The sequence below is a fragment of the Taudactylus pleione genome, unplaced genomic scaffold, assembly GCF_031769625.1.
Source record: "Taudactylus pleione unplaced genomic scaffold, aTauple2 ptg000711l, whole genome shotgun sequence".
Taxonomy (NCBI): domain Eukaryota; kingdom Metazoa; phylum Chordata; class Amphibia; order Anura; family Myobatrachidae; genus Taudactylus; species Taudactylus pleione.
The window spans coordinates 13,035,969-13,063,157 of NW_028285113.1; the positions used below are offsets into that span (position 1 = coordinate 13,035,969).

Sequence of the window (27,189 nt, forward strand, 5' to 3'; positions counted from 1 at the left end):
TCAGGCATGTGGAAAAATAGGACAAGTCTCTGCCAGACTGAGGGGTTACTGCCACCTCACCAGATGTATGAGAGAGATGATTCCCTGTCCAAGAGTTCTGATGTTGTAGCTGCAGTTATCATTCTAAGGTTTATAAGATGACCCTGACCAAGGTCTCTATGACTATTATATTCTCTCTGGTGCCAAAGATGGTGCCCCATTGTGCAGAATCTGAGGGATTGTTCCTCCTGTCAAATTACAGTGATTTGTTATGGAGACATTATGCAGTATATGGCATTAGTGCACCAATATACGAGTCATATATCAATAGCTTTAATCATTCTGTAATGTTGGAGGTTTTGTCCACCAGATACCCTAGCCTAGCAGCTTTAAAGGCTTCTGATTAAAATTCTTTATCTGCACTTCAGGTTTTGCAGATGTGCCCTATTCACTCTTCCAACAGAGGCCAAAAGGATAAGAGATAAAATCCTGACTGAGAAATAAAGTTCTTATTACTGTAACTCTGTATCTGGTGCTGCTGTAAGGTAGCTCTATGCATGATCTAAAGTAAGTCCCTAATAGCACTCCAGGCGGTGGGACAGTCTACTCAGCACGTTTCATCGCACCTAGACAGCCGTATACTCAGAAGTTATGACAACAGCTAAATATACTCCAGAGACTTCAGTTACCATTTGGGTTTCCCTGCTGTGTTACTCAGCATAACATCGTCACCATTACCAGCTTATTTTATACAACAGGACCTATTATTATTGGTGTTTCCTGGTCTCCTGTATCACACTCCTGGTTATTTCTTTCTCTTGTGTGTATTTTCAATAAACAGCACTAATTGTTTCACTGCTCCTGTTTTTGCTAATTGGTTACTAACATGGGTCTTTGGATAATGCCAATATATATTGCAAAATATGAATGAAGGGTAATGTATGTCTTGCATATGGTGGTGGGTCTTTCATTCTAGGCTATACAGGTGTTCAACAACATGTGCAATCACTTTCCTAAATAATATAGGATTCATTAGGGAAGTTTGGTGTATGCAATCTGGGACAACACATTGACCCCGGGATTGCTGATCACTTTACATCAATGATATAATGATGGAGCCTCAGAGACATTAAACACTTACCTTTGAAAGCACTGGATGATTTACTTGTCCCAATTGCCTTCCACTGATCAATGTACCTAGCATAAAAAAACAGGTGCAGTTTTGTGTTAAGCAAATATATATATTTATTACAGAATTATTGTATTAGAGCAAAAAGAACATAGAATTTCTGCCCATATACTGTATGGGCCCAGGTTAGTGGGAAGGCCACGCAGGCCCATGCTTATTAAGGAGGCAGAGAATCTTCTGTACATGCATCTCTGCTAATTGAACTGATGTCAGGGGACACATTCCTGGTAGTATCAAGTATATACACATGATCATTTATAATGGTATAGTACATTTATTTCTGTTACACAAATGGGACTCCGAGCATGGGGGCAGGGACCTCTTGATGAATTAGAGTGAGGGGACAGCACAGCAAAAGTGGCTAGAATGATACGTACACAAATAAAGAAAGGAAGCAACTTCATGACAAAGACATAGCGATATCTCTATGTAGTGTCAGGTTGTATGTCCCGATGCTTCTGATCACGTTTATGCCCAATATCTAAAAGGGCAATGCTATTACTAGCCGCATCTTGCTAGTAAAAGCATTTCCCTTTTAAATATCGGACATAAACACAATCAGAAGCACCGGGACATACAACCCTACACTAAAAATAAACCACATAAAGCAGATGGACACAGTAATGTACAAACATCAGGACTTATTCAGAGAGAGGCGTAAACGTGTCTCTTTTTATAGCGCATGTGAGAATGTTTGCGATGCGTGTCTCTTTTCACGTGTACACATGACCTGCATGGGTCGGGACAGGGAATGGAATGGGAGTGCAAGTGATATGGCCGGTGGCAAGTGGAGCCAACCACGAAGGGTCTGAGCTGCGGGTGCTATAACTTGGGTGTCAGTAGAACACTGATGATGACTGTGTCGGATTGGTGACAAATGTTAAACACACCCATTTATGCAAACACAGGAAAATTGCTGCCACTGTGTATTATAGGTCACTTTGCACTGACTGCAATGCACACTCTTATACACAAATAAAGAATGATCCGCACCCAGTTGGGGAAGGGGAAGCCTACATACGGTATGATCATATGTTTTGAGTGTGGTCATATAGAAAATGAATTCTATATGCGTATAGTCTGCTTAGCGTTACAAATGCTACAATCCCCTATCTGGCCATTAACTACGCTGTGCTTCCATTGTGCACTGCGATGTTTCGCATTTTGCGCTGAAGCCACGCCTCCACATCTGTAATGGGTACGTGAAGGAGAGGGAGCGGCAGTTGCAAAGCTGTATATAGAACACACTCTGAATTGTCCATTTTCATACATTTCACCTTGTTTGGCGCCATATTTTCCCCTATCAGCAGATTTTGATAGTATCATTTTTTTTTTCCCATGGAATCTCCTCCCCGTGCCTAGATTACAATGCTTACTAAATGTTATGGCCTACTATCTATTAATTAGAGCAATAGACAGCTCTGAATAGGGACATTTTAATTATAGTCATGCTGTATATTATATTACTAATATCGCAACGGAGATATGCACCATATTAAATAGATACAAAATGACGACTATTTATTTTAGCAGTAGTTTGGGATTCACTGTTTCTTGGTTACACATTTTTATAGCTGAAATCTGCCAGGCATCTACCATTTATACCGTCAAACTATGGCGGCAAGCTTGTATTATGCACAGGTACTCCATTTAGCTTTTCCCTATATAGAACTGGTAGTGAGACTTGTCCTGCTCTTCTCTACAAGAGAATACAGAGAAATCACTGCATCATTTCCCAGCACAGAGCTGTCTCCTGTATAAATGATCTGTTTCCAGGTACAATATCATGGTAATGTATTCTTATTACCAATTATAAACACAGTATAAATACACACATCCTCGTATTTTCTCTGATAAACTGAATTTACACGTAGAAAAGCTTGTTATTGCCACAGCACGAGTTCCTATGATGCTGATTATATTTCTTCTTCAGACATGAATGTAATTGTTTTCTCACTGCCAGTGGTTACATTGAATTACTAACCACATGTGGATGGGGCCTACGGTAAGTAATTCACTTGTGAAGTGCAATCTGCATATTTACTCTTCATAGTTGAGCGCATTAGTCCAGTTCAGCAGTTCATCCACCTCCCAGTCCAGGACAGCCTGTGCTCCGTGTTTCTCTACAGACTGGATGACTCCCTGTGTGGCCCGATGCACCAGAATCGCAGTGTTTGGGTCAGCAGTCCGTGCATGTAGGCTTCCATCATAATACCTAGGAGGAACCAGGAAGAGTTTTAGGGTTTCAGAACACAACAACATGCACAGCTTCATCTAGGACTGGCCGCAGAAACACGAGCCCAACGTACAGTATGTGTAGTCTGGGAAATAGATCCATCCATGGCAAATCTGAGGCCGTCATCGTCAATAAGGAAAATGACACCATACCAATGGGACATACAAATATAGGCATCCTATAGACCAGTGTTTCCCAAACTCGGTCCTCAAGGCACAATAACAGTCCAGGTTTGAAGGATATTCATACTTAAAGTACAGGTGACTTAATGACTACCTTAGTTAGTTTGATTTAATCATCAGGGCTCAAGAATGGATATACTTAAAACCTGACTTGTTAAGGGTACGTGTAAGCTTAAGGGTCGTGGTTAACTCACATCTCCATACTCTTAATCAATATACAGGAATGACCCTAAGGCACCTCTACGAGGATGCAGGTTTTTTGTACAGTGTGACCAGCTAGGTGCTGTTTGTGGCTTGTGTGGGAGGATAGAGGACCACATGCAATTTGTACACCCATATCCGTCAACTATACGCATTCCGGAACTCGTGCACAGTACAGGAACGTGATATGCATATATCCTTACATCCAGCACAAAATCAGGCTCTTATCAACCATGTAAGAGGACCAGGAGCGCCAAGAGGAGGGGAGGAAGGATTACTGTTTATCTGGGCCTATTGGAGGTGCTAACTCTGTCTCTGAAGTGAGCAGGCATATATAAAACCCATTAATGGCAAATTCTAAATAGGAGGAAGGACTGTAACGAGACTAAGCTCCAGTTGCAGCATGCTTGTACACTGGGCCTAATTCAGACCCGCTCACGAGCGATGAGCGCTCGCAAGCGGGTCGATGTTAGCCCAGTGCGCATGCGCACGAGGGAGCCGGCTCTGTCGTGCGCATGGGCAAGCCGTCGCTATGGGTCTCACTACAAAGGGGGCGTGCTGTCAATGGTGAGTGACAGCACGCCCCCTTTAGCGGGCGGAGACGTTCCCATGGGAACGCCTACCGTCTAGGGCCAGCCCCACTGACATCACAAGTGATGTCAGTGGGAGTGCTTTGGGCTCTGATAGAGCCGAAAGCACTCCAGGGCTTGCGGCAATGAGACCCTACCACAAGGGTCTCGTCGCAATGGTCTTGACCATCGCGACCATCTTTTTAGACGCTCGCTATAGCTGTGGGTGGTCACCCACAGCTATGCGAGCGGCCAGGAGGCCACTCTAAAATTAGGAAGGACGGCCCTGATTCAGAGCGAGCGCTTTGAATCAGGGCCTCTGTCTGTATACAGCTATAGGGTTACTATTCATTTTAAACTCTGAAGTGAAAAGTTTTTGTTTCCTTTAGAAAAAAAAATAAACTTCTAATGCAGACGTTGATGTAGATAATGGAACATAGTTGTTCATTTACATTAATTACTCATTCTAATTAACGCTCCCAATGTTCTCTCCCAGAATGCTGATGTCTTCTTAACTACGGTTACTTTCTGGGAGAGAACATTGAAATTCTACTGGTAATAACTTATAGCTGAGATTAATCACTTCCGAAGTGGATGAAAAGAGAAAAAGAGATCTGTATAAGGTTCACAATCATTCAAATTACAGTTTTATTACTTTACTTAAAGTGTTCCAATAATACAAAAAGCACAGCAAAATGTAATGGTTAAAATAAAGAGAAGATCGTGTTTTAACTGTTGTATTGACAGACAGACATACACTTGGCTATTTAAAGAATTTACATTCTTTTATTTTTAATCACTCTTTCTATACATAATACAACTTTTTTTTAACCAAAATTTTTCACTGTGCTTTTTGGATTATTGGAACATTTTAAGTAAAATAATAAAGGTTACATTTTAATGATTGTGCACCTTATACCTTATACAGATCCCCTTTTCTCTTTTTGTAACCTCAGGATCTGTGGTAGCGCCCCCACCACTAATACTTATGCAAGAATTATCATTATTTGGGGGAACTCTTGTGACAACATATTTGGATTGATTTTCCTGTGCAACAGTTTTCTTTCCTTTTCGTTCACTTCCGAACTGAGGGCCTAATTCAGACCCGCTCGCGAGCGCTGAGCGCTCGCAAGCGGGTCGATGTTGGCCAAGTGCGCATGCGCACGACAGAGGCGGCTCAGTCGTGCGCATGCGCGAGACCCGAATAGCGATGGCCAAGCCGTCGTTATGGGTCTCGCACCAAAGGGGGCGTGCTGACGATGGTGAGTGACAGCACGGCCCCTTTGGTGGGCGTGGCTGTCCAGACGGAGGCGTTCCCATGGGAACGCCTACCATCTGGGGCCGGCCCCACTGACATCACTAGTGATAGAGCCAAAAGCACTGCAGGGCTTGCGGCAACAAAACCCTACCGCAAGGGTCTTGTCGCAAGCCCGATGGTCGCGATGGTCTTGACCATCGCGACCATCTTTTTGGCCGCTCACTATAACTGTGGGTGGGCACCCACAGCTATGTGAGCGGCCAGGTGGCCGTAGAGAAAACCAGAGGGCCGGCCCTGATTCAGAGCGAGGGTCCGGTAAATGGCCACTGTTGTCATATAAACCTGTTGTGTCCTACACGGCATGTAATGGCCGGCTGGTAAATCAAAAAAAGAAGCAACGGTTTAGCAAAAATCATCACTTTCACTTTCAGGGACTGATTCAGAGCTCGGAGCAAAGCAGAAATAATTCATAAATAAAACCCCCAGCATATTTGCACCAAATCCCTCTATATACTTTGGGTTCTATTGTCCATTTCTTAGTGATTATTATACGCCGCTCCATATGCTTAAGTGATTAATGCAGGATTCATTTTAACTTCTTAACACAATATGGTTGCTGTAGATGTGATGACTTCAGTACTATATTCTAATTATAAGGGCAGATATAACTACTCCACAATATCTGCAGTTATCTTTATATATAGAGTGCAAGCTTTATTCTGTCTTTGGGGATGGGGGGGGGGGACGAGTGTGGGTAAATGTTATTTATGGGTGTATTAATCTCATGTTCCTGTTGAGGGTATGCCAGGGCAGGTGTGTAGTGATATTATGTGGGGCTGTATTAATGCCATATGGGGGCTGAAGGGAGGGTATTAAGGTTATGTTGTGGCCCTCCATAAAATGTGAGGTCTGACATCAACCTGTATCTCGCCTAGGGCCACAAGGGTTCTTAATATGGCTCCATCAGTAAGCCAGGGTTGTATCTAAAATAGTTACCTGGTGTGCAAGGCACAAGGACCCCTGGGGGCCCGCACTGCACAACATGTACCTATTTCAGTTACATACTTACTGCCCGTTATACTGCCACCCATATTTCTTAAATAATCACCAGAAATATGGCGACAGCCCCATATTTCCGAACAACATGCTGAATTATTGCACATGCGTAGAGTCTTTGTAACGTTCTGCACATGTGCCAGAGAGGGGGCCCACAGCCATCTGCACACGGGCCCCTCTAGTCTTACCATGCTCATGCTACAAGCAGTGCTATAAGAAGAACAAAGGAAGTGCTGTATATAAGGGGGTTGTCCTACAGTGATAATAGACAAGACATTGGGTGTTCCTATGACGGATCACAATCCCGCCAGCTGCTGCAGGAACAGTGGAATTGGGACATAAACCTGTATATACATTGCACAAATAATATTTTGTTCCAATTAATAAATGACCTTTCGCGTGGCAATGCCACAGCCCTGCTATAGTCCTCTGTCTCACCAATACATGGCAGGCCTTAACAATCATACAGGAGTAGATAATGTAATGCTACCTACTCACATCTTTCTCATCCAGTCAATTTTTCTCAGCTTCTGTTTCTTTAATACGTCCTGTCTCCTCGTCAGTTTGCTGTGGCTGAATTGTAACCTCTTATTATCAGCTGTAGTCACATCATCTAAACTGTCAAAGGCCTGGAGAGATAGGGGAAGTGATTAGAGGGATGAGTTGCTGGAGAGATAGGGGGAAGTGATTAGAGGGATGAGTTGCTGGAGAGATAGGGGGAAGTGATTAGAGGGATGAGTTGCTGGAGAGATAGGGGGAAGTGATTAGAGGGATGAGTTGCTGGAGAGATAGGGGAAGTGATTAGAGGGATGAGTTGCTGGAGAGATAGGGGGAAGTGATTAGAAGGATGAGTTGGAGAGATAGGAGAAGTGATTAGAAGGATGAGTTGGAGAGATAGGGGAAGTGATTAGAGGGATGAGTTGCTGGAGAGATAGGGGGAAGTGATTAGAAGGATGAGTTGGAGAGATAGGGAGAAGTGATTAGAAGGATGAGTTGGAGAGATAGGGAGAAGTGATTAGAAGGATGTGCTGGAGAGATAGGAGAAGTGATTAGAGGGATGAGTTGCTGGAGAGATAGGGGGAAGTGATTAGAAGGATGAGTTGGAGAGATAGGGGGAAGTGATTAGAGGGATGAGTTGCTGGAGAGATAGGGGGAAGTGATTAGAAGGATGAGTTGGAGAGATAGGAGAAGTGATTAGAAGGATGTGCTGGAGAGATAGGGAAAGTGATTAGAGGGATGAGTTGCTGGAGAGATAGGGGGAAGTGATTAGAAGGATGAGTTGGAGAGATAGGGGAAGTGATTAGAGGGATGAGTTGCTGGAGAGATAGGGGGAAGTGATTAGAAGGATGAGTTGGAGAGATAGGGAGAAGTGATTAGAAGGATGAGTTGGAGAGATAGGGAGAAGTGATTAGAAGGATGAGTTGGAGAGATAGGGAGAAGTGATTTAGAAGGATGAATTGGAGAGGTAGGGAGAAGTGATTAGAAGGATGAGTTGGAGAGATAGGGAGAAGTGATTAGAAGGATGAGTTGGAGAGATTGGGGAAGTGATTAGAAGGATGAGTTGGAGAGATAGGGAGAAGTGATTAGAAGGATGAGTTGGAGAGATAGGGGAAGTGATTAGAAGGATGAGTTGGAGAGATAGGGGAAGTGATTAGAAGGATGAGTTGGAGAGATAGGGGAAGTGATTAGAAGGATGAGTTGCTGGAGTACTGACATGTTATGCAGTGGTGCTGAGCGGCTTTATAATTCCCGGGCTTCCAGATATAAATTATATATATATATATATATATATATATATTTTTTTTATATATTTATCTGGGCACAAATGCTAGCAATCTTATATAAACTGGTTTAATACACAGATTTGTATTAGATTTTTGAAGAAAGGATACATGTACGGGTGACAACTTATTCAAAACGATCGATTGATGATTGATTTCTGTCGGAGGAGAATTTTCATCCACATCGGTCATGCAGCATTCCTACATTTCCTCTGCTTGTGTAAACTGACGGGCTGGGCGGAGGCTGGCAGCGCCCACTGCAAGACCCAAGGTGTTTAGCAGTCTGCATTGGCTGCGCTTTATAAATAACCTCCACCGTGTGCAGGTACCAGATACACTTCTGCAGACAGCAGCTGTCTACCCACAATTGTGCCACTAGGTGGCATAGAGAAACAAGATTCCTGATGCAGAATCATTTCTATGTATAAGTTATACTGAGCATGTATAGAAGAATAGTATGAAAATAAAATGACTTACATAAAACATAGATAGAACATTTTCCAATAACCATGTACCGATGGTTTCGTTATTCTGCTAATTATATGACATCTTTATCGTTCATATCGTCCATCCTATCGTACAGTGTGTATGCAGCATGAGGCGCAGGTTCTCAAACTCTGTCCTCAGGACCCCAAACAGTGCATGTTTTCCAGATCTCCTCACAAATAATGAAAATTAAGTGAAATAATTAGCTCCACCTGTGGATCTGTTACAAAGTGTCAGTGAGTAATTAATGCACCTGTGCACCTACTGGGTGACCTGGAAAACGTGAACTGTGTGGGGTCCTGAGGACAGAGTTTGAGAACCACTGTACTAAGGTACTCACAATATAAATAAAAAACATAAGAACATTTTATTTCATTGTTATTATAATCAGCTCGGTGGCACTGTTGCTACTGATATCTATAAAAAGGTTTCATCCTTTGCCTTGCCCAGAGATTATGGCACGTTATGTTAATATTCCCAAAAGATATGGACGTTGTACACTAAGGGGCAGTCGGTGTCCACGATTTATTAGTGCGTTCCCATGCCAGACATACAATAGCCCCTAATTTTCGTATTTTAACACATACCCTTATGGGGCTGCAAAGTAAAATGGGTGATTTAGGATGTAATTCGGGGCTAAATCAGCACAATCTAGACCTTGCAATGGCACATGGAGGGCATTACCAGCAATTCACCCCTAATTGAATTGACCCCGGTACCTACTAAGCATAGTCATTTGGGATGCAACCGCAGCCAGCTGGGCTATCTCTCGTGTGGTCGCATCTCATGTGACTTTTCCCTGCTACTAAGAGTAAATTGGCAAAGATGTAGCCTTCCCCCCCCAACCCATCACATGCTCTGCATAAGGGTGTAGGGTTTCATAATTCTACAAAAGGAATTAATACCACTGGGAAGGGGGGTTGTAATGCAATTGGTGGAACTATTACCACTGGATGGTAATGCCACTAGGGGATCAATTGCCACTGGGGGGTGGGGGATAAAGTTAAAATTAATTCCAATGGACACTGGAGGTTGCTAAATATCCCTAGGGGTTTTAAAAATGTTTTTCACTTCATAAAATAAAAAAAAATATCAACAATTTTTTAATGTCAACTGATTCCAAATGCAAAAGTCACACCTAGAATCAACTCCAGACCTTTTACCTGCTTAATTGATAATGAAATAATGAGGGAATAGTCCACACCTGTCCATGAAATAGCTTTTGAGTTGATAGTCCCATTACTTTTGGCCCCTTAAAAAGTGGGAGGCACATATAGAAACCGTTGTAATTCCTACACCGTTCACCTGATTTGGATGTAATTAAATCTGAAAGTCTGCAGTTAAAGCACATCTTGTTTGTTTCATTTCAAAGTCATTGTGGTGGTGAATAGAGGCCAAAATATGAAAATTCTGTCAATGTCCCAATATTTATGCACCTGACTGTGTGTGTGTATATATATATATATATATATATATATATATATGTATATATAAATAATATAACGCTGCCACTAGCCACTGACCCTTAATGCCAGCACCCTCCAGCCATTGTTTTCCACTCGAGTGTACCAGCCGCTGCGGTCCTGCCCCGGAATCGCGCTGCGGTTGTGGATTTGTGTTGGCAGCAGCTGTTTCTCAGATTGCTTGGTATAATCCTTGGGGCTATTGGCACACATGTCCACAACAGGCCTGTGAGTAAACAGCTTGTAATATATACTGGGTGGGAATTTTGCCTGCAAACGGAGGAAAAACAGTAAATTATTGTTAGATACTGTGTGACTGAACATGTAGCCCTGCGAATCCCTCTTCATGTAATACAATCCTCTAACTTTAATTTATGAGCATCATCTACCATGACTAATCTGGGCACAGTCACTGGCAGACCTGTAGCCACATGAGCATCAAGAAAAATCATTTTATTGGTGTCTTTTGGTTTGTATGTTTGGTTTTCCCATCAATGGGCCCAATTGTTGTATGATCATATAATTTATATTAATGCTCGGTGAATACAAACAGCATTAGGTAGGTCTTGTGTACCTTACAATATGTAACTACTGGGGGAGTCTCTCAAGGGAAAACCACCCCATCTGAGGTAACACTATGAGGCTGATGCCCGAATTGGCCGTAATAATAGTTTTTCTGTACAGTTCATGTGCAGAAACGAAGGTAACTACTTACACACATATATACCGATCGCCTTACATCTGACACTTGGGGGTACATTTACTAAGATGGGAGTTCTATTAAGAAGTGATGTTGCCCATAGCAACCAATCAGATTCCAGGTATTATCTTCCAGAATGTGCTAGATAAATGATAGGTAGAATCTGATTGGTTGCTATGGGCAACATCACTTCTTAAATAGAACTTCCATCTTAGTAAATTTACCCCTTGCACTCATTATGAATAGAAAGGCAGAATGGGGAGGGAAGAGAAGGCCTAAGTAGGCATCCTTACATTTATCCACTCAGCATATGGGAGGAAAAGCATAGATTTTTTAAACGTGTAATGTTTCTTAGCTATTCTGTGGGACACATATGAATATGTACTGTATGACGAGCTTTGCTATGATTGCCAGACAAGAAGTGACCAGCAAACCACAACAGAGTGACGTCTGACACAGGGCCTGATTCAGCATGGATCGCAATTGCAACCGCGTACGCAGGTCGGCCGATTGTTGGGTACTGCATATGCACCGCACTGCACGTGCTCGGCGATCGCACTGCGATTACGAATGCAGACAGGAATCCATCGCAGCATGAGTGACAGGCCGTGAGCATTTGGGCTGTGATGATGGGAGAGTGGTTGCCGAAATGCAGACGTGCTTGTCCATTTGAACGCTGTTGAATGGGTGTGCATAAATTATCCACTGCGATTGCCTACGCAGCTTATGTACTCACTGTGTGCGATGAGACTTGCAGTTTCTGAGACAGGTCAGAGCTGCAGTAATTGTGTGTGAGGGGCCGATGTTACCGAGGTATTACGGATGTGAGAAAGCAGCAGTGGGTGTCTCTATGCTGGCTGAGCTGTGGCTGATGTTACAGATGTATACACAGGACTGTGAGGTATTATGGATGTGAGAAAGCAGCGGTGGGCGTCTCTATGCTGGCTGAGCTGTGGCTGATGTTACAGATGTATACACAGGACTGCCAGGTATTACGGATGTGAGATAGCAGTAGTGGGCGTCTCTATGCTGGCTGAGCTGTGGCTGATGTTACAGATGTATACACAGGACTGTGAGGTATTACTGATGTGAGAAAGCAGTAGTTGGTGTCTCTATGCTGGCTGAGCTGTGGCTGATGTTACAGATGTATACACAGGACTGTGAGGTATTACGGATGTAAGAAAGCAGCAGTGGGCGTCTCTCTATGCTGGTTGTGCTGTGGCTGATGTTACAGATGTATGCACAGGACTGTGAGGTATTACGGATGTGAGATAGCAGTAGTGGGCGTCTCTATGCTGGCTGAGCTGTGGCTGATGTTACAGATGTATACACAGGACTGTGAGGTATTACGGATGTGAGAAAGCAGCAGTGGGCGTCTCTATGCTGGCTGAGCTGTGGCTGATGTTACAGATGTATACACAGGACTGTGAGGTATTACGGATGTGAGATAGCAGTAGTGGGCGTCTCTATGCTGGCTGTGCTGTGGCTGATGTTACAGATGTATACACAGGACTGCAAGGTATTACGGATGTGAGAAAGCAGCAGTGGGCGTCTCTATGCTGGCTGAGCTGTGGCTGATGTTACAGATGTATACACAGGACTGTGAGGTATTACGGATGTGAGAAAGCAGCAGTGGGTGTCTCTATGCTGGCTGAGCTGTGGCTGATGTTACAGATGTATACACAGGACTGTGAGGTATTACGGATGTGAGATAGCAGTAGTGGGTGTCTCTATGCTGGCTGAGCTGTGGCTGATGTTACAGATGTATACACAGGGCTGTGAGGTATTACGGATGTGAGAAGCAGCAGTGGGCGTCTCTATGCTGGCTGAGCTGTGGCTGATGTTACAGATGTATACACAGGACTGTGAGGTATTACAGATGTGAGATAGCAGTAGTGGGTGTCTCTATGCTGGCTGTGCTGTGGCTGATGTTACAGATGTATACACAGGACTGCGAGGTATTACGATGTGAGATAGCAGTAGTGGGCGTCTCTATGCTGGCTGAGCTGTGGCTGATGTTACAGATGTATACACAGGACTGTGAGGTATTACGGATGTAAGAAAGCAGCAGTGGGTGTCTCTATGCTGGCTGTGCTGTGGCTGATGTTACAGATGTATACACAGGACTGTGAGGTATTACAGATGTAAGAAATCAGCAGTGGGTGTCTCTATGCTGGCTGAGCTGTGGCTGATGTTACAGATGTATACACAGGACTGCGAGGTATTACGGATGTGAGATAGCAGTAGTGGGCGTCTCTATGCTGGCTGTGCTGTGGCTGATGTTACAGATGTATACACAGGGCTGTGAGGTATTACGGATGTGAGAAAGCAGCAGTGGGCGTCTCTATGCTGGCTGCGCAGTGGCTGATGTTACAGATGTATACACAGGACTGCGAGGTATTACGGATGTGAGATAGCAGTAGTGGGCGTCTCTATGCTGGCTGTGCTGTGGCTGATGTTACAGATGTATACACAGGACTGTGAGGTATTACTGATGTGAGAAAGCAGTAGTGGGTGTCTCTATGCTGGCTGAGCTGTGCTGATGTTACAGATGTATACACAGGACTGTGAGGTATTACTGATGTGAGAAAGCAGTAGTGGGTGTCTCTATGCTGGCTGAGCTGTGCTGATGTTACAGATGTATACACAGGACTGTGAGGTATTACGGATGTGAGATAGCAGTAGTGGGTGTCTCTATGCTGGCTGTGCTGTGGCTGATGTTACAGATGTATACACAGGACTGTGAGGTATTACGGATGTAAGAAAGCAGCAGTGGGCGTCTCTATGCTGGCTGCGCAGTGGCAGACATTTTCGCAGCTTCATTGTGTGCGATTACACAGTTGCGATCCGTGCTGAATCAGGCCCACTGTACACTAATGGCACCTGGGCTGACAGGCATGGTAAATCCACACATAAAGTAACCTGTTTTATACATTCCAAATTCTGCTACTCTTCCTACTCCTCTGGTCCTCTAGAGGGGGTCTGAGACAAGTTCAGGCCGCCACACCCAGAGATATCCGGCCAAATACTAAAAACACTGGACTCCTCTTGCTACGCGTGACCGCAGGGTTACAATGTAAAAAGGGTAATAATGTAGAGCACACAATTGTGCCACCAGTATGCAGATTGGTGCCAGGGTACACCAGCACTTTAACCTTCTGTCATTGTCCATACTGTTACTTATTCGTTAGCCTAAATCAGTGTTTCTCAAACTCAGTGCTCAGGGAACCCTAACAGTGCATGTTTTCAAGGTATCCTCAGGAATAATGAGTACCACCTGTAGATCTATTGCGTTAGACAATTAACATACCTCTGCTCCAGTTAGAGGATCTGGAAAACATGCACTGTTAGGGATCCATAAGGACCAGGTTTAAGAAACACGAGCCTACACCAGATTGCAGACTAAGCAACAGATACCTCTGGATATTGTGTCTGGGGCTGCCTTGGTAGATCCCATTGGTGTCCGCCGCCATGCAGAGCTGATGGGAACACTGAGTACTTCCATCACACTCACCAGTAATTCTCCTTTCTCAGAGCTGGAACGTTGCATGCTATGCTAGGGCCAGTCTATGCCGTCTGAGCAGGTAAAGGAGAACGGGAGAGTCATTTATCTGAGAACTCTTTCTGGGGCCTGTTCTATGACTACAGTGGGGGATTACATAATGGTGGCATTGGTCTCTGCTGACCTGTTCCAGTTCTGGGGAAACGGGTACAATTAGCAATTTATTTATTTTTATTTCTTAAATAAGGTAAAAAAAATCTATCTATGTTTGTGCTTGGTTATACTAACCTGATACGGTGATCTGGACTCACAGAATACAGCACAAGAATAACATGCGGGTCTTTGTACTAACTATTTGCCCCTGACTTGCACCCCCTTTACGCACGAAGGAGGGAAGGGAAGCGTAGGGCAAGTACGTTATCGATTCTAATTAGAGGTAGACACCTGTCAGGCGCCTATAGTATCTGTTGTGGGTGCTGGGCCTGTGGCGTAAGCTCCAATGCTGATGACAATATGTGGCACCAAACCTCATGTATAAAATTCCTATCTCCCTATAGATTGTAAGCTTGCGAGCAGGGCCCTCTCACCTCTCTGTCTGTCTGTCATTACCTTGTCTCAAGTTATTACTTTGTTCCCAATTGTAAAGCCCATAGGAGTATGCAGGCGCTATATAAACAAATGTAAATAGTAATGATCTTCAGCATGGACTTTTGTGTGTGTAAATAAAACAAATGTTAGAAAAACAACGCACCCCTCCCCAAAACAGTGGTAACTGCGCCAGTGCAATTAACTAGCCATGGATATCAACATACCCACGCAGTGCAAAGCTATTTGGGTTGCTGGGAGCAGTAGTGCACCTGCAAAAAAAGATAAATATATATATATATATATATATATTTAACTCTTTATTAACCCAACACCACCAGCAGGGATGACCCTAGTGTTTTCGTCTGGAGTGGGGTTGCAATTTTTCTGGTCCCCTGTGGAATTCTGCTCTGTGCTGCACAGACTAGTGCTGAAGCCATTAGTGACATTATGACATTGGCTCTCGAGGTGTCACTGTATATTTTAGAGAGCCCTGGGCACGGCTGGTTGGCACTGCTGCGACTCAGTACATACACGTAACCTTGTCAACTCCTCAATATGTAGAGTTACTTGTGATAACGGCAAATCAGGAGATACAAGGACTAGAGATAATTACATGGGAGAGGGGCATTGTGGTCTGTCCATTAACTGAAATCATCACATACATCACTCACATGTCAGTCATGTACTATCATATACTGTATATATACTGTATGTGGTATACCGAGATACAAGCACACAGGACGAGATATCTTATCTAGATGTTACACAGCACCATATAACCACACTATGGCGTTTGTACTGTTGCTCTTTGGACTCGGCCACATTGATGAACTGATGGAAAACGGATAGAAAGATAAGAGCAGGAATAAACTGCAGTCATAGAGGTAAATTATTACAGACAGGAGCTAGAAGTACAATAAGTCATGTCAGACATGCCAGAGCCGATATGCTCAAATGGCGACAATTGTTCCTCATATAGATTTATTAGTAGAACTAGCTGTTGCCCGAAGCATCGCCCACAAGGAAATCACTACTGCCAACATTTGTTTTTATTTCAGGTGTTCTAATTGTATTGCTTTGCATAGGGGCCCTGTCGCGGGAGAGTGGTCAATGTGACCAGCAGCGCTATACAGACTGGTGGCAGCAGCGCCTTCACCCACCACTCCCACCAATGTGCACAGACTGCTATGTAGCCTATCCTATTCACCCACCACTCACACCAATGTGCACAGACTGCTATGTAGCCTATCCTATTCACACACCACTCACACCAATGTCAGTGTGTGCCCTGTGCACAGACTGCTATGTAGCCTATCCTATTCACCCACCACTCACACCTATGTCACTGTGTGCCCTGTGCACAGACTGCTATGTAGCCTATTCTATTCACCCACACCAATGTCACTGTGTGTCCTGTGCACAGACTGCTATGTAGCCTATCCTATTCACCCACCACTCACACCAATGTCACTGTGTGCCCTGTGCACAGAATGCTATGTAGCCTATACTGTTCACCCACCACTCACACCAATGTCACTCTGTGCCCTGTGCACAGGCTGCTATGTAACCTATCCTATTCACACACCACTCACACCAATGTCACTGTGTGCCCTGTGCACAGACTGCTATGTAGCCTATTCTATTCACCCACACCAATGTCACTGTGTGTCCTGTGCACAGACTGCTATGTAGCCTATCCTATTCACCCACCACTCACACCAATGTCACTGTGTGCCCTGTGCACAGACTGCTATGTAGCCTATCCTATTCACCCACCACTCACACTAATGTCACTGTGTGCCCTGTGCACAGACTGCTATGTAGCCTATCCTATTCACCCACCACTCACACCTATGTCACTGTGTGCCCTGTGCACAGACTGCTATGTAGCCTATCCTATTCACCCACCTCTCACACCAATGTCACTGTGTGCCCTGTGCACAGACTGCTATGTAGCCTTATTCTCCCACCACTCACACCAATGTCACTGTGTGCCTTGTGCATAGACTGCTATGTAGCCTATCCTATTCATACACCACTCACACCAATGTCACTGTGTGCCCTGTGCACAGACTGCTATGTAGCCTATCCTATTCACACACCACTCACACCAATGTCACTGTGTGCCCTGTGCACAGACTGCTATGTAGCCTATCCTATTCACCCACCACTCACACCTATGTCACTGTGTGCCCTGTGCACAGACTGCTATGTAGCCTATCCTATTCACCTACCACTCACACCAATGTCACTGAGTGCCCTGTGCACAGACTGCTATGTAGCCTATCCTATTCACCCACCACTCACACCAATGTCACTGTGTGCTCTGTGCACAGACTGCTATGTAGCCTGTCCTATTCACCTACCACTCACACCAATGTCACTGTGTGCCCTGTGCACAGACTGCTATGTAACCTATCCTATTCACCTACCACTCACACCACTGTCACTGTGTGCCCTGTGCACAGACTGCTATGTAGCCTATCCTATTCACCTACCACTCACACCAATGTCATTGTGTGCCCTGTTCACAGACTGCTATGTAGCCTATCCTATTCACCCACCAATCACACCTATGTCACTGTGTGTCCTGTGCACAGACTGCTATGTAGCCTCTTATTCTCCCACCACTCACACCTATGTCACTGTGTGCCCTGTGCACAGACTGCTATGTAGCTTATCCTATTCACCCACCTCTCACACCAATGTCACTGTGTGTCCTGTGCACAGACTGCTATGTAGCCTCTTATTCTCCCACCACTCACACCTATGTCACTGTGTGCCCTGTGCACAGACTGCTATGTAGCCTATCCTATTCACACACCACTCACACCTATGTCACTGTATGCCCTGTGCACAGACTGCTATGTAGCTTATCCTATTCACCCACCTCTCACACCAATGTCACTGTGTGCCCTGTGCACAGACTGCTATGTAGCCTCTTATTCACCCACCTCTCACACCAATGTCACTGTGTGCCCTGTGCACAGACTGCTATGTAGCCTATCCTATTCACACACCACTCACACCAATGTCACTGTGTGCCCTGTGCACAGACTGCTATGTAGCCTATCCTATTCACCTACCACTCACACCAATGTCACTGTGTGCCCTGTGCACAGACTGCTATGTAACCTATCCTATTCACCTACCACTCACACCACTGTCACTGTGTGCCCTGTGCACAGACTGCTATGTAGCCTATCCTATTCACCTACCACTCACACCAATGTCATTGTGTGCCCTGTGCACAGACTGCTATGTAGCCTATCCTATTCACCCACCAATCACACCAATGTCACTGTGTGCCCTGTGCACAGACTGCTATGTAGCCTATCCTATTCACCCACCTCTCACACCAATGTCACTGTGTGTCCTGTGCACAGACTGCTATGTAGCCTCTTATTCTCCCACCACTCACACCAATGTCACTGTGTGCCCTGTGCATAGACTGCTATGTAGCCTATTCTATTTACCTACCACTCACACCAATGTCACTGTGTGCCCTGTGCACAGACTGCTATGTAGCCTATCCTATTCACCTACCACTCACACCAATGTCATTGTGTGCCCTGTGCACAGACTGCTATGTAGCCTATCCTATTCACCCACCACTCACACCAATGTCACTGTGTGCCCTGTGCACAGACTGCTATGTAACCTCTCCTATTCACCCACCACTCACACCACTGTCACTGTGTGCCCTGTGCACAGACTGCTATGTAACCTATCCTATTCCAGTGACTGCGGGCACAAAGCACCTCTCCCCCCACCCCGTACCAGCTGCACCTATCACTTGCATTGATGATGTCAATACATTTTGTTTCTGTTATTGCTCAGTTTTAAATAAGCGGATCGAGATTAAATAAAGTGCAGGTTATTTCTAGGCGTTTCCACTACAAATTGATGTAGTTTTCATGAAAATCGGTTCAGTAGTTTTTGTACCAACTTGAAGCAAAAGGCCAAGGTTCTTATAATATTAGTCTAGACCAAGAAAACCAAGATCAGAGAGACATTATAGCAGATATAAGACAGAACTACAGTCATGATAAAGTGCATTGTTACAGATTATACGTACTCCTCCTAGTCTGAACCGAACATGTACGCCAGCTGCTGCATCAATGTGTTCTGCCTGCCAAACACACACATAGGAGATGTTATTATTATTATGTAGAGTATATACATTCTGAGATCACCCTAGTTTAACACAGGTGCAGGAAATCCTTATCTTTCCAGCTGTCATGGTGCTACAGAGCTGCAGGCTCTGCCAGGCTTGTGTTCTGCAACGCCTGGAGAGTCATAGCTTCCATAACCATATTGTATTAGGTGAAACACTCTCTGTGTATAATAGGGTACATTATTACATATACACTGGAGTCTGATTATGGTGGATGTACTTACAACCTTTGGATAGTATCTTTATTTTAAAAATGTATATTTGCATATGCCGGATTTCACAAACTCCCTCGTGAAATCACCCTAACAGTCCAGGTTTTAAAGGATATCCATGCCTGTGCACAGATGGTATAAGCAAACTGACTGAGGTACTAATTAAGGCACCTGTGCTTAACCATGGATATCCTTAAAACCTGGACTGTATGCGTTCCTTTAAGACCGAGTTTGGGAAACACTAGATACAGTGTATATACATTCACAGTGCATTCATTTTAATTTTTTTCAAGTTTCCATAGAACTCTGTAAATCGCTGCAGAATGTGTGCTCTATATAAATAACTGGTAATAAATAATAACTACATTTATGAGTACATGATGCACTATGCATTTATATACACTATATGCAAATGTACTTGTGACCTTCAGTTAGTACCGTACCCAAAAAAGACCTAGAAAGTCATGTATTGGCAGGTATCTGAGACAACATGTTTACTTGTCAGTGTTACTCCCATCTTTAGTAGAAGTGTAGCTGGAAACACGCAGCCCACACACCGTGTTCCTGCATTTTAGTGACCCTTTGTTGTAAGGACACTGCTTAAATGTAAACAGCTGGTTTTCCTGGAAGCTGATATGTAACCTAATGCCAGAATTATCATCATGTATGTGTGAGTAGTCACAACGCTGGCTCCCCAGAGGTCACAGAATAGATATACTACTGAGGATGTGCAGTAGTAAACAAAAATTTTCTCTCTTACTTGAAACTTTCTACTAACTTTCTTACTGAATTAACCCCCACTGTAATAGTTTATTAATTAGTGTTCTCCTATGGTGGACTGTGCAGGAATAATCACAACTGCGTGATACAATAAATGTTTACTTGGCCTATCTGAGCAAAGGCAATTCTGGATTTGGGGACTAACCACATAGGCCTGAGCTGGGTTTAAGGCAGCAGGTGTGAGACATTTGCCGGGATAAACATCTACAGACAAACCTGGTACTCTCCCTGCGGAGTAACAATTGCCGGCAGCTATGTACTATACTCACCTCTCTGGGGTTAATGCATTTAAGCAAAATCCTTGGGTCCCCTTGGCATTTAAAATTGATGAGATTTCGAAAATATTTAAAAACATTCATGTCCTGATTAAGGAAGGAATAAAGATATTAAAGTTAGATTCTAAAATATGTTATACTCCTATTCTACAAACACAAGGTATTTGGTATGTCAGTGGGTCACATATGGGCTTATTTACTAAAACAGTGAAACTAACTCATAACCTATAGTAACTAATGAGGTTTTATTGATCTAATTATATTAACAGCTATAAAAGTGGATTGGTTGCTATGGGTTACCGCACACCAAGTTGCGAACCAGAAGCTTACTTTATGAAATAACAAAAACATGTAAGGCTACATATAAAAAGCATTCCTCCCATACATACTTACTGACCCAATTTGTAAACTTTGGAAAGGGTAGAGATTACAGAGGAAGTCGATGTGGTTTCACCAGAAAGTGGGTGTGGCAGGGCATGGGGGTGTGATTTGCAGGTGGGCTTACTTTGTTCCACTTTTGTCTAGATCAGGGATGGGGAACCTCAGGCCGGGGGCCGTATAAGGCCCGCGTAATCATTTGGTCTGGCCCTCTGTGCTTTTTCTGCTAGCCTCATCTGGCTAGCAGAGTGCCTAGAATGGGATCTTGCAGCCAGAATCTATGCAGCAGTGCCACGTGGAGCCTCCTTAGGACGCTTCAGACGGTCACACCACTGTCCTTACAGCTCCCCAAAGCATCCTAAAGATGCTACAGGCATTGCTGTAATTACCGGTGATTGTGGCCCTGCCCCACGTGACGTCACATGAGGGGGGGGCGTGGTCTGCACTAGGCCCGCAAATAATGTTTTATATATCAAAATGGCCCTCGGCAGAAAAAATGTTCACCACTCCTGGTCTAGATAAATGTTGTGAGATGTGCATATATCATCCATCATATTACTATTTATTTAATCCCGGAATATTAAGAGAAAATAGAAGCACCACCAAGATAGTAGGTGGTTGTCCCTGCAGACACTTTGTGTCATCATATCAATCAAAAATTATAACAGTACCCTAGTTAGAGTCAAACCCATGGCCCCAGCACGGTAAGACAGCAATGCTAACCATTGTGCTACCCACATTTTACTGTTATTTTGTCTTTTCAATAGGCAGGATGTAGGTTTTGTTTTGTACAGTCTCATAGGGATGAGAGTTGTCAGAATTCTATTGGTTCTCAGTGTTGTGCCTAGTGCTGATTGTGCCTAGTGCTGATTGTGCCTAGTGCTGATTGTGTCTAGTGCTGATTGTGCCTAGTGCTGATTGTGCCTAGTGCTGATTGTGCCTAGTGCTGATTGTGCCTAGTGCTGATTGTGCCTGTGCTGATTGTGCCTAGTGCTGATTGTGCCTAGTGCTGATTGTGCCTGTGCTGATTGTGCCTAGTGCTGATTGTGTCTAGTGCTGATTGTGCCTAGTGCTGATTGTGCCTAGTGCTGATTGTGCCTAGTGCTGATTGTGTCTAGTGCTGATTGTGCCTGTGCTGATTGTGCCTAGTGCTGATTGTGTTGCATTTAATCTGCCGTCCTGAGCTGTCACATTGTATTTTTTAACTCCGCTAATGGGACATTGTGTATGTGATATTTGATAGATTGGTTTGCATACATAGCAGTTTATAGATTATTATGTATATCTTGTAATGATTGCCCTTTCATTGTAAAGTCATTCTGATGGGCTGCATTAAGCAGTGTATAACACTGGTGTAACTATGTAATCTGATAGCGATGAGACTCGGCGGAAAGCACAGAACGTTACTCAGTTAGGGGCATATTTTTTAAGGACTGAATTTTAGCCCTGATAATTATAATTTCTCATCGCTACATTTAATATATTATTTATTGGGGGTATACTGTATATTGAATTGTTCATGCGGGGACATTGGCTCCGATAGGATCTCGTCCCAGCGAAGCGGTGGTCTGACCTGGCTGAAACTGCACATGCGCAAAAAAATATATATATATTAGCTATTCTAACGCCCCCATAGAAATCTCCTTTATAGAGGGAACGGAGCACATATCTCCGATATATACAGCATTACCCCCTTGTTAAATAGCCCTGATGCTGAAAAATGGTGGCGGTTTTATAGCATTGATCCCATTTGGAGGCTTAATAAATATGCCCCTTAGTTTGTTATCCTGAGCTACTGTATCACATCTTATTTTGTAGTCCTGACAATAGACTACCATGTACAGCATGTGATGGTTATTACATTGTTTATCACACATAAGGGATATACACGTTGAAAAGCGTACAGGCCATGAATAGAATAATATGTATATGTGCTAGTGTATTACATATGACCTACTGTCTTTTCTAAGGGCAGGTCTGAGCAGTGTGTAAACACAGGTGTTATTTCTGATAAATGTTATATTGGTTTATATGATCATTTTCTGACTGTAGCCCTTTAGTAATCTGTCCTGAGCTGCCATATGGTATATTATGGCTTGGCTAATAGGACTCTCTGTATGTGCAATATCCATATACCAGGGCAGGAGTCTAACATTTTTATTGTTAAGTGTGGCCATGACGCCCCTCGCTGTTATGGTCATGCCCACATCCTGACTGGAGGTGAGGGTGTATACTGAATCTTTGCCCAGGGTGTCATAATTCACATAGGGAAAGTTAAATTGTTTAGTTCTAGAGATCCCCCATAGGGACTGTGGCCCTCATTCAGGGGCGGTCGCAAGAAGCGAGCGCTCGCTCTGAATGAGGGCGGCCGCTCCACTTTTCAAGTGCGACCTCCTGGTCGCTAGCTAAGCTGTGGGTTACCACCCACAGCTTTAGCGACTGACCAGGTTGATGGCCGCAATGGTCAAGACCATCGCGACCAGGTTGATCGCGACAATGGTCAAGACCATCGCGACCATCGGGGCTTGCGACAAGACCCTAAGGTTGGGTCTCAGCAACCGCAAGCCCCAGGGAGCTTCCTGCTCTGATTGAGCAGGAAGCTCCCCACTGACATCACTGCTGATGTCAGTGCGGCCGCCCACAGAACGCAGGCGTTCCTTAAGGAACACCTCCGTTTGTGAAACCACCCCCCCGCCACGCCTACAAAACGGGTCGAGCTGTCGATCAACATCGACAGCCGCCCCTTTTGTAGTGAGCTCCGGAGCAAGAGAATTTCTCTCTTGCTCCGGGGCTTGCGCACGCGCAGTGCGGCCGCTGCGCGTGCGCAGGACCTAAACATCGACCCGGTTGCGAGTGCTCAGAGCTTGCGACCAGGTCTGAATGAGGTCCTGTATCTACACTACATATGAAGGAACTTGTCAGACTGAGTGTACTATAAATGGGGCCAGATCAAAGGCGCACGCTAATGTAGCCGCGGCAGCATCACTATGCTAATGCCACAGCCAATGGTGTTCATAGAGAGACATCCACCAGCATCTGCGCCAATCCGCCACTGTGCATAGTAAGACACACCATCGGATACATCAGTAGCATCATCGAACATTGCACCATTCCCATGGAGGAGCAGATTATGCGGCTGAACATGGCGCCTGTGCAACTGCGTCTTAAGAACCAGTCGCTGACCACGACATGCAACAAATTTGTTCTGTGGCTCTTGGTGGTAACCATCGGAACGCATGCGCAGTACGACCAGGACGCATGCGCAGACTGAACACGTCAGCAGTTTACATGCTGCATCAACATTATGTGCACCTCTGAATCAGGCCCGTAGTGAGGGGTCTCCTAGTCTACACTGGGTGTGTCACAGTCAGCAATTTACATTGCGCATTCTAAGCAAGTGTTTAGGACTCGTGCCTCTCACTTTTAGTAGATGGGCTCAGTAATTGACTCTCATAGGTTCTGGAGTGCTGAAAGCAGATTGAGGGGGATTTCTGGTTTCCGGTATCTGGTTAAACGATCTGCACAGGGGTTATTAATTAGCACTATAGTGAATAAGTCACGCCACCTAAGCACTTATTGTGAGACTTCACCTAGGAGTCAGTGCTAGGTGATTTACCCTTGTAGCTGTCCTACCTTCTGTCTGTGCTATGTACTGACTCAAGCTGCCTGATGAACTAGCTCTGCAAAACTTCCATCTGCCTGTTTCGATCTGCCATTGCTCTGCAAGCCTCCATCTATCAGTTTGGATCTGCCTTGTGATCTCTCTCTGCTATCTCCATCTGCCCATTTGGATCTGTCTTCTAGGGCATTTAAGGGGCAGTGTGGGGCCGGGGACGACCCGTATTCCGGGAGTGGCAATGCCAGGGGCTGCATCCACGGACACAGTTTCCTGGCCTTACAAGCCGGCCAGCCTGAGTAACCTGAGGCCTATTCAGCTGGCCAACGATGGTTATCACCCCCTCAGTTTGAGTCTGTAGAGAAGTGTGGCCAATTGTCACCTTCTAGCATCCCACATGTTGAGTTGCTCCGTAGCCAGGATTGTGTATTGAAGTGTATGGGACAAAGATGGTGCTGTGGTAGGGATCTGGTATTTGCAGGGTGGTAAATCCCCTGGTGTTGTTCAAAGATGCAACAACGATGCTAACAGCGTACATCTCTAAATCAGGCCCTGTGTTGCTAAATTCAAAAAGTGGTAGCAAGCAGTACTGCTAAATCCAAAAAGTTGTAGCAAGCAGTACTGGTCAGGTGCTGGTAATGTCACATTGGTAGCACGCTTTTTTTGCATTATCTATCATTATTGGAGTTAGCTTACATAAATTAACGTGTCTAAGGCTGGGTACACACCTGGCCGACCCACCAACCGATCTAACGATTGGCTAGTGCATGTACACTTGCCAATTGTTCCGACGATATATCTGACAGCAGAGCTATTTGAATATGACCTCCCACTGGTGACATATTCAATGACTTCTGCTGCAGACATATCAAGAGGTCGGCAAATGTAACCTTATCTGCTGTGCTGCAGAGCCGATCAGATATGTCTGAACGACATTGTTCACAGACATATCGGGTGCACACATCCACCGATACTCTACAGATGGAACAGGCGATATATCTGTCAGTGTGTACCCAGCTTTACAGTATTAGAATTATGAGAAGTCCTCTTGACTATGGAAGGCAGGCCTAAGGCAGCATCAACTCATTATATATATATATATATATATATATATATATATATATATATATATAGCTCACAGTATCTGTGAATCCCAATTGCCATGGGCACCAATATACATGGTTATAACATTATCTCTGTGACATACTGTATATATTATCTGTGTGTATAAGTAACTAGGCTCGCCCAACAATGGTAATCCAGAACTGCAAAACCTTGTAAAATAATTTGTCCTTGTATTATTATTATTATTATTATTATTATTATTATTTTTATTAGATCCTCTTGTAGTGATTTCAATCACACAGTTGCCATGACAAGGTGACAACGGATTGCTGAGCTCATTGTGCCATGCTTAGCACTTACTAGAAGCCTGCGGAAAGCCTGCTGGATGACTCGTGCTGCCCTGTCCTGATCCACGCTGTACACATCTGGGCACCTTGTCGCAGAGTCACTGACTTCTTCCATCATTCTATGTACAGCTCTGCAGAAGGAGACATGATAGAGCTGAATTATTTATATAATAACTCTGTGATTTCTATGCAGTTGATCCCAATAACTGGTGTTTGGGCGAGCATGGTATGGTTATTGGATTTTTAGCAATATAAATGAAAGTATACCAGGTGCCAGACATGTAAATAGACACAGAACCTGTCTAAATGGGGGCCTTTAGGCTGCTGGCACTGCCACAGAGATTGACATGTGCCATTGTTCAACATTAACAGAATCACTGCAGAGCTGAACATACTGATTCATTAGTGAGGACATTATAAATGCCTAATACCATTACTGGTTACTATGGGGTATATTTGGTTACTATGGGCAACATCTCCATTTCTAAAAAGCTGCACTTGAGTAAATATACCCCTATGTGTCTCTTATTCTATGTGTTTGTCATTACTGTTTTGCACATGAACTTCTGTGGCTTCTATGAAATAAGGAATTCTTCATCGCTTCCTCCTTTGCTTTTTATTTATCACACAGATGTTTAGCGTCAGTGTCCAGGGCTGTGACACAAAGCTGCTCTGGGGATGGAACACTACCCAATAAGGACAGTGACACAGAGTTGTGACGTATCCACAGGGCAGAGAAGACATGAAGCACTGTCAGATTATATACAATCATAGATATGAAGCATAGAGAACAGCTAGAAAGTACAAGCAATATATTTAGTAAAACTTGTAAAAGGATGTGTACTAGGCAATAAAATCCTTGGGAGGATGAACCTCATTTTTGTGTATTTGCCATGTTCATTTATTAATTTAGATGTATTAGTCCTCACTAGATGGAAATCTATTACACTAATCTATTAACCTTGTTGCAAAAAATGTTTTCCCTGTACTTAGTTTGACTATGAACACTGAAATAAATAGAACCACTTAACAGTATGCAAATATTATTATTAGAGTTTTTGTTTAATGTTTAAGGAAAAATGAGAGTTATGGTAAATCTTACCTTTGTTAACTCTCTTTCGTCGAAGTCCATAGGGTCCACAGGGAGAC

The 27,189-nt window shown here is 44.1% G+C and overlaps 1 protein-coding gene across 3 annotated transcripts in view; it reads right to left on the reverse strand.

The window, feature by feature from the left end:
* Positions 1-27,189, reverse strand: part of CUNH11orf65 (chromosome unknown C11orf65 homolog) — a 42,647-nt gene that overhangs the window by 8,552 nt on the left and 6,906 nt on the right. For all 3 annotated transcript variants that reach the window (XM_088456685.1, XM_088456686.1, XM_088456684.1), the window contains 7 exons: positions 26,054-26,171; positions 20,629-20,721; positions 19,269-19,322; positions 10,461-10,670; positions 7,169-7,299; positions 3,213-3,383; positions 1,121-1,176 (listed from right to left, as the gene is read on the reverse strand). In XM_088456685.1, coding sequence (XP_088312811.1) covers positions 1,121-1,176; positions 3,213-3,383; positions 7,169-7,299; positions 10,461-10,670; positions 19,269-19,322; positions 20,629-20,721; positions 26,054-26,158 — 820 coding nt within the window. In that variant the 5' untranslated portion in view covers positions 26,159-26,171. The remainder of the gene's footprint in view (positions 1-1,120; positions 1,177-3,212; positions 3,384-7,168; positions 7,300-10,460; positions 10,671-19,268; positions 19,323-20,628; positions 20,722-26,053; positions 26,172-27,189) is intronic.